Consider the following 12,550-nt stretch of genomic DNA (forward strand, 5'->3'; position numbering starts at 1 on the left):
AGATAATCGTCTGCAAGCGTGTTATGTATAATAATGTACAATGTGCTGTTATGCTATTTCCTTGGCACCCAGCTCTCCATTCATATATTTACCACAAACCTGTTCTGAAGATATGACAATACACCACACAAACGAAGAGTGACATTCAGAAACGCCTTTTGAGCATTTGTATAGAAAATTAAAGTACCGCTGAAAAAAATTGTTTAAAAATGTTGTTTGGTAAAAAAAACTGTTTATAAATGTTGTTTAGTAAAAAAATCTGTAAAATTTGATCACTCATTTTCTTAGCCAGAAATTTGACAAGGTTGATCACATGCATACAAGGGCACAATTATACTGGCGATAACAGCCTGTGGGCATGTAGTATATCTCAAAGTGTTAGCTGATCTAATGGATCCTTTGAAAGGATGATATAGCTAATGAGCTGGGTCTTGTAAATATTTGAGAAGCAGTCTAAATGAGTATTATTACATAAAGAAAGGGTAAAGGTATTTGCAATAGACTGAGACGCTATGACAATGGATGAGAAGTGGGCTAATAGGAGGCCATCAGTTTATTGAACAAAGAAAGCATTAGCCGTACAGAATAAAAATGAACAGCGAACAATGATCTTGTGTGATGGTTATCTCTGCTTACTAAATCTAGCAAGGTTAACAAAAAGAAAGATATGAAGATAAAAACTTGCTTTTAAGTGAACAAGTAAAGCCGTGACTATAAAAATGGTTAGTGCTTAGTAAATTGCATTGATTTAAGCGGCTCTAACAGGCGCAAGTTTTTTCCAAACATAAAGATTAAGCCAACCACAAACAGTGAATACTCTTTGCTAACGTGATCGGAAACCAATGGTCAACAACTGGACTCCCATAATCTTAACTCATACAAGACTATCTTCTGCTTACAACTGATAAGAGAAGCCAATCAGAGCCGTATCTCGATATTCCGTCTGATATTCCGTTGTTGTTACTAAATGTTGACTTGACATAGAACGACAATCTACCCAGCATTCCGGGAAAACAACTAAATTAAAATAAGATAAATAGCAACAATCAATCAAAGATAATATTTTCTGACTTTGGCAAGCTAATAAAATGTGTGTGAAAGGGCCACTGGTTTTTTGTCTCCAAAAATGGAGTTGCATTGATTACATAAAATACTATCATCGGCCACCTTGGCATCCTTTTGAATAGTGTTATAAATAAGAACTTGCTAATTAAAATATTTGGTTATATCAATTATCAATATCAATTATTTATTACAACAAAGGGCACAGACAGCTGACAGCAATACTGCTGTGAGATGCTATCATGAAACAAACGTTCCATGTCAGTAGATACCATTCTTAAAATTCTTTTGACGTTCTGATCGCTTTTTGGACTCAAAAGCGAGGAGTTCGGCGCTCTTATGACCACCTGCCGACATTGGTGGACAGTAGGTACCAAACAGCTTATCCCAAGTGTTGAAGTAGGGCTGGAAATTGGTGAGAGGTTTATAGTGATGCATATCATGCTTTGGGGCCCCTCCGTAGATACCGAATGGAAACCAGTGATGAGCTGCCCATGGGAAATCGAAGCCTACAAGAAGCGTTGCACTGTTGAGTCAATCGAATCGGGGAGCATGATAGAACAGCGAGTTGAGATAAAGAAAAGGTCAGAACAAAATCAATAACTTCTGAGATAGAAAGCAAGGTCTCTATGCAGTTAATGCTGAATGTTTTTACATTAGCTATAACAACATTGTTCACAAAGACTGCTTACATTGAGTCAAGGCCAAAGGGTTACAAAGGAGACCGAGTCTAGGAGATAAGTGTAGATCTAGTTAATTGACCTATATAGTTACCTAGTCTTATCTTGATCAAAACAATATAGCACTAGCATGCGGGTCACAAACCAGTAGCATAGATGCTTGTGAACATAATGGAAACGAAACTGTTGCAACACACTCGTGACATCAACTAGAGAATTCATCGATAAGCAAAACGCAATTTGGATAAAATACAATAACCACCCAGTATATTACATATAGGCAAGTTCAGTCTTTAAATAAAATTATCTGACATCTTTCAGCTACCTATGACAAAACTAAAAATTCACAGAGGATATGATAAGAGGGAACATTAACACTAGAGTAAATGAAGTGGGAATACATGACTGCATTAATATCAAGTTCATACTAAGTGATTAGAAATGTGGCACTTGCTGTGAAATTGTGAAATCTGTTAAAATAATCAAAATGCTGGTTAACATGCGAGTCATCTATTTACTCTGGCAATTTGAAATTCATAACTCCTTTCCTTTTGATACCGCCTAATAAGACTCATCCAGTAACAACCAATGATAGCAGAGAACTGATCCGTGATATAGGCCTATCTGTTTCTATTTTTATCCACTGATGAAACATTAGTGGACAAAAATGGTGATGTACTGTGCTTTACTACAGCTAGTGAACTGGTATTGGTTAATTGATCTAGAAAATCTTTTAACTTAGTACAAGCTGTCTAGCCTCGCCATCTACTCCATTACACGTGACATGTTAGTTACAGATGACTTGCCTAGCTTAGACCTCCTTACATAAGCAAAAACCAACAATGGAATGTTTGAGCTCGAAGCCTGAAGTTTGAGTATTTGTTTGGAGTGCCCTTAGAGTGGCCCCTTGCATCGCTTACATTATATTGGCTAATTCTGTGAAAGAGCAAAACTTTTGCACTTGTCTACCAGACATGGCGAGCCTGTGTCTGCAATAATTCCGTCAAGCAGCAAATAAATATACAATGTTTCCATGATGCAGATTTGGAGTTGTGCGCACATTAAGTTACCACGCGATGAGCGTTTCAATGGACAATTGCATGATACGAATTAGCCTGGGCGGTTTATTAAAAAAAATGAGGATTTCAACGCAAAGGCCAAAGCGACGCATTCAGAGCCAAATTAAAATAAGAATGACTGAAGCGTGGAAAATGTTTAAAATGGAATAGCTTGTGCAGCATTTTCTTGAACATCCTTGATAAGTGCCATGTGCATTCTTCACAAGCGTGAAACATTTGATAATAATTTATGAGTAACAAAACTTTCGGATGACGTAAATCTTTGGATTATATGCATCCTGGAAACATAGTGATAGAAACATAGCGATAGAAACATAGCGATAGAAACATAGCGATAGGAACATAGCGATAGGAACATAGCGATAGAAACATAGCGATAGAAACGCAGCGATAGAAACGCAGCGATAGAAACGTAGCGATAGAAAGGTAGCGATAGAAAGGTAGCGATAGAAAGGTAGCGATGGAAACGTAGCGATGGAAACGTAGCGATGGAAACGTAGCGATGGAAACGTAGCGATGGAAACGTAGCGATGGAAACGTAGCGATGGAAACGTAGCGATGGAAACGTAGCGATGGAAACGTAGCGATGGAAACGTAGCGATGGAAACGTAGCGATAGAAACGTAGCGATGGAAACGTAGCGATGGAAACGTAGCGATGGAAACGTAGCGATGGAAACGTAGCGATAGAAACGTAGCGATAGAAACAAAGCGATAGAAACATAGCGATAGAAACATAGCGATAGAAACATAGCGATAGAAACAAAGCGATAGAAACATAGTGATAGAGACATAGCGATAGAAACATAGTGATAGAAACATAGTGATAGAAACATAGTGATAGAAACATAGTGATAGAAACATAATGATAGAAACATAGCGATAGAAACATAGCGATAGAAACATAGCGATAGAAACATAGCGATAGAGACATAGCGATAGAAACATAGCGATAGAAACATAGCAATAGAAACATAGTGATAGAAACATAGTGATAGAAACATAATGATAGAAACATAGTGATAGAAACAAAGCGATAGAAACAAAGCGATAGAAACATAGCGATAGAAACATAGCGATAGAAACATAGTGATAGAAAAGGGACCTTTAAAACTATTTTGAAAAAGCAAGTCTACTGACAAATATGTAATCATGCAAAATCTATCAAAAGACATTGCTTCCATGAGCATTTGATATCGCCGGTTAAGAATGTACCATTGCCTAAGGACCAGCTTATGGGTACACCATTGCCTAAGGACCAGCTTGTGAATAAACCTTTGCCTAAAGAAGAGCTTGTGAATACACCATTGCCTAAGAACCAGCTTGTGAATACACCATTGCCTAAGGACCAGCTTGTGAATACACCATTGCCTAAGGACCAGCTTGTGAATAGACCATTGCCTAAGGACCAGCTTGTGAATATACCATTGTCTAAGTGCCAGCTTGTGAATACACCATTGCCTAAGGACCAGCTCGAGGAGAAATCCAAATTAAATTACATAAGTTTTGACAAATCCAGACACTCATGCCTCCTCTATGTCAATATTTTTAGCATCCATGAATGCATCGCAGCAATAAAAAATAATCCTGCATGATTAGCTAGGGCTTTATTTCAACTCACATATTTGTGTGTTAAACGGCTATGGTGTTGAATTTACTGTTTATACATATTCCGCTTTCAGTCAAGCAACATTGGTGTAGAAGCCACTTAGCTCGCCATCCAATGTTGAGGAGTGCTCGGGGGTGAGCTGTTAACTGACAAGCCCCTATATGTGTACACCAAAAGTCGACCACTCCTTTAGTTTATAAGGAAGTTTTGTCGACAGCCATGCGCCATTGCCATCAGCACTTACAATTGACAAACCTTATTGTCAGTAGTAGCAAAAAGTAAAATATCATTATTATATCATTGCTAGGTGGATGCCTGGCGTTGCGAATTTTTCCAAACAATTTAAACATGCATATTTTAACCGATGTAATTAGTATGACCACAATTATAAAACAGTACAGCAATGCCGCTGCTAGGCCTAGTGAATAGAACGTCTGTCTGCAGACCTGGAGGTTCCGGGTTCCAAATCCACTACGATGCGAATTTTCGTATATAAAATAATATTGCTATAACTGGACACACAAACAAACACTAAAATTCATTATTACGATTAAGGATATGAACCAGCTTTGTTCAACAGTTACAATGAGCGCAAGTTACAGCTCATGTCCCTCACCTCACAAGTCAAGGTCGCCAGTAAGAAGTTAATAGTTGCACGTCGAATGATTTCCAACTAGTGGCTCAGCCCAAAGAATTATAAAAACAGTAATTGTTGCAAAGCCATGAGCGCACCGTCCTGAACTTGCTTATAGTAAAAAACTTTGTTGATAAATTAAAGGAATGTACAAGCAACAATTTTATGTAGAATTGCCATCGATTAACGCAACAAGCCAAAGAAAAAACCTGCGAGCTTGAAATGATTTAAAAATTTATTCAGTATTGTTTCTCCTTCTGTGTTACAGATGAAAACTATTTGTCAATAAAGTCTAAAGCCGTACTACAATGGCTCGTGTGGGACATGAAAGCTCCCTCTGCGCCAAATACAAAAACTCTAGCCGTAACACAATAAGCTCTATGGCAAAACACGAAAATACGAGATCAGACCCAATAACACTATAAGAACATATAATTCTATTATTATTACTCAACAACTCCTAGAATAGCCCAGACTGAACCGATGACAAGTATGACATATGAATGAAAAAGGAGAACACGACAAGTTACATAGAAAGAGTGAAGCTAATCTACCAAGTCAGAAATACCTAGCCGACTGATACAATGCCAGTGAGCGATATATTATTGATTTAACCTCTATGAGCCAGCAGCTTACATAAAGATTAGCACATGTCAAACTGATTATTGACATCCACTACATGGAGATAGGCTCAAATAACCCGCTCAAGTCTATAGAGTTATAACTATAGTTCAGAGAGAAACAAGAGTTCAAGATCAAACATGATTTGAAGATGAACACCTAATTTGAATTTGACCTAAATTATAAAGTTGACTGCTAAATTTTTCATGGCACTCTCGCTTTGGTTTCAAGGTAAGCAATTAGCAGCTTATAAGTGATATAATTTCAAGTATGGGCGTAACTAATCTTGAAAAAATACTTTATTTTTATTGCTTAAAATGAATTGAGAACATTTGAGAAATTGCAGCATCATTACCCCTTAGACCTAATGCTAAAAAGGATCACAAACTTCCTCTATACAGTTCATACATATAAATCATTTCACATTTTCATTTCATATAAAATCATTTCACACTTTTTCAGAAAAGACTTTAGAAAACCATTCCAAGTGCTAACCTAGGCAATGAAGCAGTACGAACATAAAAAATTAGACACTCTTTAAAAACGGTACGATGAAAACAAAAACAACAGGAAAATGTGCCACAGAAATTGATGCGATATGATAAATGCTAATTTTACAGGTGACAAATCGGCTTGAAAAGTTACATATTTATCATGATATGCAAGATATTGCTTTCAGTTCTGAAACAACAATGGCTTGGAATGACGCGAGTAATTAAATGAGGTTAAATCAAGACTGCTGAGATAGATTGCTACATTTGTAAAAAGAAAAGCTTGAGTGGATTAATGTGACGGCGGCTTTATAGACAGTTCAGCTGACACTCTACTGCAGGTGACTGCTGCCATATTAATTGTTGAGCAAGTTTTTTGTGAATTTAAAATCAAATGATGAACTTTTTAGGCACTTGTATGCAAGGCTATTACTGTTTCTCAGCGCAGAATATTTGAAAATTTGAAGTAATTTGAAAATAATACCAATTGAACAAGATTTAGTTTTAACAAGATTTAATTTGTTACCTATAAAAACAATGTTAAACACTTAAAGCAATTATATAGCATTAAACTGAATGGATTTCTATAAAACTACGTGAAAACCTAATTGATATGTCAAAGCTAAATAAATAAAATGATAATCAGGAAAAACAGGCTTTTATAGTTATTCTTAGAGAAACGTAAATGGAAGTGAGTGACTGGGAATGCTGAGAGTCAGTAGTACAAAGAGTGATAGTCATTTGTGGTGTTACTTACACTAGCCTTCACTAGATATACTTCAAATTAACTTCATTTGTAATATTTTTAATAATTTTTACACTTTGCTTATTTTTATTCTATTTATAAAACTAATGTTACATGACATTTTAGGCATAGTATTTAAGAACTTACTTCGCATGTCATGCCGAGTATTTGTTCAAACTTTACGCAGTACATATATGTCAAAAAATGCATAAATTAAGAGGGATTGCAAGTCGAGGTTTGGATGTACGCTGTCCAATCTGTACTGATGCTTTATCAATTTTATCTCTCTACGCATGCTCATCTGGACATGAGGTAAGTATTCCTATCTCTACTACAGTAAGAATGCTCATCTGGACATGAGGTAAGTATTCCTATCTCTACTACAGTATGAATGCTCATTTGAACATGAGGTAAGTATACCTATCCCTGCTACAGATAAAGGTCAGACACATGACATTCTTACAGTGAAGAGAAAACCCATCAGTTTTTATCAAATGTGCAGGTAATTGAAAAGATAAACCTTTCTTTCTCTAGTTTAAGCTTATGAACAATACTCAGTCCTTTGTTACCACATATTCAACATATTCCATTTGTTTACAGTAGAACTAAAAGCTTTGCAACTAAGTTGAACAGGTAATATAATCGCTAAGGATGCCTAAACGTCAATGCATCACCTGCACACAAGCCTTAGGCAAACCAGATGCCCCACATTGTAAGTCTATTAACTATTGAGCAATGGGCCTATGAGAAGGAACTGATGGCTATGCTTTGTACAATTTCAATTTTTTGTAGACATCTCATGTAAGAACTGAGCAAATAAAGGGTAACATCTCCTAATACCTCCTTTGAGGAAGTAAAATGTTGGAAATTGTTTTTCACTTGAAATGAGCCACTCTATACAGCCTAATGGCTACCATCTAGTATAGGAAACTTACGCACAATTATGTAAATTTGTGAAACTATCAATACTTTACCGGCCACATTGAACCATTACCGCACTACTCTCTACAGGTTAAACACAGAAACCGCACACATCTGACACCCTTTGATAGCAGGCGCACGCATGGATCTATTCGATTAAACAGTTACACCGATGTATGACAACTCATCAGGATATCGAGATAAATGAGTCAGCTGTCATCATAGAAAGAAGTCTTAAATCACTCACCTATGTGGGACTCAACAGCGATGATGATATTTAGTAACATGAAACTGTAAGTGGTGAAGCAGTGGGCATTGAAGAGCCAGGGTATGAAGGTTGTGCCGAAACCAACAATGATGAGCTCCCAGGGATGAAGGTACTGGGTGACCCAGCTGAAGGGACTATGGTACTCATGGTGTATGGCGTGTAGCCATCTATAGAGGAATCTTACCTGACCAACAACAAACAAGCGATTCCTCATTTAACATCAAGTCTTTTTTATCAATAAATTATGCATAATTAGAACAAGATACATACTGCTAGACAACAAATTGCAGGACGATCCGAAGAGCTTGAGTGAACAAGCTACTGGTAGACGGACAGTTAAAGGTAGCCACAATGATAGCCGAAGACGTGCTATTTCCTAAGGGTACGTACACAGCAGCGCTAGCACGATAGAAACGATGAGTTAAATGGATAGAATATAATAGCGGTGTACGAGGAGCCTACCTTGTGAAACACTGCATGGATTGAGCCGTAGTAAGTGTCAAATATGACAAAACTCGCCGATATCTGCCAAACATACTCCCAGAGTGGCGGTGCAATTGGATCTAAAGGAATCGGTGGCTGCCAAATCCATTGAGCGACAGAACTAGGTAGTATGTACATCACATGGTTCCAAAATGTCACCCATATAGTCTGCCTCACCATAGGCCATGTTACCTATAAGAAAATGTCAAAAAAGCTACAACCAAGTCTTCGACTAATTTTGTTAAATGAATAATCTTTCATGAACAAGGCAATTGTAGGCTTCTTAGATGCCAGAATAGCGCAATCAGGTTCCCTGAAGTTTGTAAGGCCAGGATGCTTGGAAGTATAGACAGTATTAGTGAAACAAAGTAGCCTACAATGCCAACTATAATATAATTTACGCATCAATAACAGACCCTTACATGATCTGCTCTACAACAAGTCTCTTTGCAAATGACCGGATTTTTGACGGAGCACATGTTTATTGGAAAATTCTTGCAGCAATGCTCTCAAGAGATCGATGATGCTTAAATGCTCTAGAAAAAAAGAACATATATTACTTGGGGTGTATTTTAACCTGCAGAACAACTGACCTCCTTGTTAGGCTGTATCTTGTACTTCTGGACCCGGTGCCACTCCTTACCATAAAGATCAATGATCATGAATGGGAGAACAGCAACGAAGTAGAAAGTCACGGATATGAAGACCGGAAAGAGCGGTGAGCCCAAGAAATCCTCGCGACCATCTCGGATTATATCCCATATGGGCTGCAATACTCGGAACTCTCGCTCTGGCTCCATCGCGACCTTGATAGAAGAACAACCGAGATATCACTTAACACAGGATTTTCCAACCTTTTTCATTCAATTTTCCTTTTGCCTTTTCATAAATTTGATTCCCCGGGCTATTAACTCACATGACTAAAAACAACCGGTACAAATTATAATCCCATTTTATTGTACATATCTAAACATATAATACCATAATATAAATTTTTATACAGCAAGCATACAACACACAATACATGCCCTTCGGCATGGCGGTGAATTGGTTTATGACTAACTTAATGTACTATCCAATCAGAATCTGGATGGATGTGTTCACATATATCTGGGTTCTGACTAGTAGCTCATTATCAGTAACTAGTGTTATAAATAAAACCAAAATTTTAAATGATGATACCCAAAATCACACCGCAGGACATAAATTTAAAATTTATCAAATCAGACACCTCTCCGTTCCCCCTTGTATATTCAAAATCACCCCTTAGAGAGAATTCCTCCCTGGTTGGGAATCCCTGGGCCTTAACAACATATTAGTTTGTAAGAATAAACTGCAACCAATGTAAACATTGTAGAAACAATGGTGTGTGAACACTAATCTTCAGAGCTACATGGCAGCTCTAAAATATATTTATAGCAGCTCATTGGCTGCTATAAATATATGGCAGCCAATGAGCTGTCATATATTTGTGAGCCATAATAATATATGAGCTATAAAATAAAAAAAAATATATATATGAGCTATATATCTATAATATAAATTGTATATTATATATATATGTATAGCTTACAATATATGAGCTATGCCATATAGCATACGCTCTATGCCATATAGTATACGCTATGCTATATAGCTATATTGCATAGCTATATAGCATATATTGTGAGCTGACAGTTCACAATCTCTACATTTTTTTATTTCTGGATTATGGGAATTACTATGAGTGCAGATTATGTGAAAGGTTCAAAGTTGTAACCATGTCCTGCAGTCTTTAGATATTTAGAACATTTATTGGTGTGTTATAATCATTGCTGATCAATCTTGTCTAGAGTTTGAATTTTGTAGTTTCTGAATTGAGATGTTGACCAGTTAGTTTCAAGCCAACTCAAAAACAATTCCGTAAAAGTACTTTGAGAGATTTGTCACACAAACTTCAGGCAGTTGACACATGACTGACTATTGTGATAACAATGTGTACAGTTACATCCATATTGATTTCAAAATAGCTCTAGAGTAACCTCTAGCACACTTGCAACTACATGTAACCTAAAAACTGAAAAGCAATAAGTGAGAATCAACTGAAGCGATTCTCCAATCTATGTAATGGCAGCACGTGTTTATTTAGTTACTTTATTGTGATTGCACCAGGTTTTACCGAATCTAATGTTATTAGCAGAAGGTGAACTTATGGTCTAAATCTTGAAAAAGGCTTTTTCACCTTCTTACATAAATTAACACTAGAAACTAATATAAGCTACTGAGACCTACGCTGACATAGCCAACCATTACCTAACTAAATTATTCCGAAGGAAAATCGCAGAGCCTATGCAATTACCTCTGGAGCAAAATGTGTGATAAATTTATGAATGGATGGGTAGCAAAAAATTTTTAATTTAATATATTAACAATAAATATCAGACTATATATTCGCAGAAAATTACCCGTATAGAAACAAATCACCGCTTGGTAACAAGAACTTTTGAATTTTGCATGCACATAATTATCGAACACTGTAAGCTGCGATATGACAAATAAGAACATTGCCCTATAGTGTTGATTGCATTTTAATGCATATAGCGTTCCTATTTAGCAGGTATATAAAAAAACAACCGCAACAAAAAGTAACAAACCAGAACAAAAATTACAAAAAACAATTGCAAGTGAGCTGTCTAAGAGAAACCAATATTTGTTGAGCCTCAAGGAATGCAAAACAGCTAGATTGAAGCTTGCACAGTGAAAGGCTAGCTAGCAATGTACTTCATACTATGAAAAATATAATTTGTTATATCTGGAAGCCTAAATATTATGGTATGATGTACTCTTGGCTCGCCGTCTTAGACATTATTTATTGTTGATTAACCGTGTTAAAATTTGGTTTTACTGTGCAGTCGGAGTGACAGCGGCTTTACAATGTTGGTTCAGGTAAACTTTTTATGCCCCAGCCAACAAAGGTTTGAAACCAATGACTCAACGCAACCGGTTATGTCAGCACAGCTCTTTTGTATAGTTGTTAATAAAAAGAAAAAGTAGTGACCAGCGCAAGTCTATGCTCTCTATGCTGCGCAAGAAAGCTGCAACAATCCTAACAAATCAACGACAAGCGTGCCAATAAACTTAATACCACAAAAACTACCAACTATCCATTCATTACTACAACTCAAATGATATATTTATTTGTGAAACATACTAACCCGATGGTTTAACAGCGCCCGCGTAAAGAGTAACAAATACAGGTGCACAATTCTGTTGATTTCCTTGCAATCGCTTGACAATAACTAGAGAATTGAGCCGACAGCTTTGGAGCCGAGTGTATTTGACGCTCGATTCCACCAAACTTTATTGAAAAATGTTACAGATCGGCCTATTGGACCTTTTACTGGGCTCTGATTGGATTACTTAGATTAGCGTAAGATCTTTGATTAGCTTATTTGGACATAGGACTGGCTGACGTACTAAAAATCAAGCATTGGAAAGTTTGCGCGTGGTCTATTCTAACAAACCCTGCGCACAGCATGATTGAAGAACTTACCATATTTCGCTAAATATCAAGTATAAATGCGGATAATAGTATGTTTTTGACTTCTTGTTGATACTAATCTTTACAGGTGCGTTTATTTAGTTGTTTAAGTTAACTTTCAACGGTGGATATTCATATTATATCAATTTTTTCTTTAAATTATGGTTTTAATATCTTACATTCTTTAATCCTTTCGCTGGGTCAAAGCCTCCCAAAAACGACCTCAAATCGTGTAATGTTTTGTTGAAAATTCTATAAAATTGGCATTCTATGAACATACGTAGCGTGAACTGAAATTTATTTTTATTGACAAATTCGTCTGTACATAAACAATCAATTGCATATGTGTTATCACAGCTGTCTACGTATGATTACTTGGAAACATTATTCTCGGCAGAGTCCAACGCCACAGTTTTTACACTATGTTGAATTGCTACAA

The 12,550-nt window shown here is 36.6% G+C and overlaps 2 protein-coding genes across 2 annotated transcripts in view; one reads left to right on the plus strand and one right to left on the minus strand.

Annotated features, from left to right (window-relative positions):
* Positions 1-538: 538 nt before the first annotated feature.
* LOC137390197 (cholesterol 25-hydroxylase-like protein 1, member 2) lies at positions 539-11,893 on the minus strand. The gene is made up of 6 exons (XM_068076488.1): positions 11,786-11,893; positions 9,185-9,397; positions 8,571-8,783; positions 8,088-8,292; positions 1,335-1,571; positions 539-816 (listed from the first exon to the last, which is right to left on the minus strand). Exons 2-6 carry the CDS (start codon positions 9,389-9,391, stop codon positions 749-751), a joined length of 930 nt encoding a protein of 309 aa, XP_067932589.1. The 5' UTR covers positions 9,392-9,397; positions 11,786-11,893; the 3' UTR covers positions 539-748.
* Positions 11,894-12,078: 185 nt separating this feature from the next.
* The window catches only part of LOC137391256 (DNA-directed RNA polymerase III subunit RPC4-like), a 29,593-nt gene continuing 29,121 nt past the window's right edge, over positions 12,079-12,550 (plus strand). The window contains exon 1 of the mRNA XM_068077671.1: positions 12,079-12,199. The gene's annotated coding sequence lies outside the window, so the exon portion shown is untranslated. The remainder of the gene's footprint in view (positions 12,200-12,550) is intronic.

This window comes from Watersipora subatra, chromosome 3 (assembly GCF_963576615.1).
Source record: "Watersipora subatra chromosome 3, tzWatSuba1.1, whole genome shotgun sequence".
NCBI lineage: Eukaryota > Metazoa > Bryozoa > Gymnolaemata > Cheilostomatida > Watersiporidae > Watersipora > Watersipora subatra.

Excerpts from the sequence above, each read along its gene's own strand:
- LOC137390197 (XM_068076488.1), bottom strand. The coding sequence starts at position 9,391 with ATGGAGCCAGAGCGAGAGTTCCGAGTATTGCAGCCCATATGGGATATA. Across the intron at positions 8,293-8,570 it reads TCCATGCAGTGTTTCACAAG|GTAAGATTCCTCTATAGATG; the intron begins GTAGGCTCCTCG and ends GTTGTTGGTCAG. Across the intron at positions 1,572-8,087 it reads CGCTGTTGAGTCCCACATAG|GCTTCGATTTCCCATGGGCA; the intron begins GTGAGTGATTTA and ends CGCTTCTTGTAG.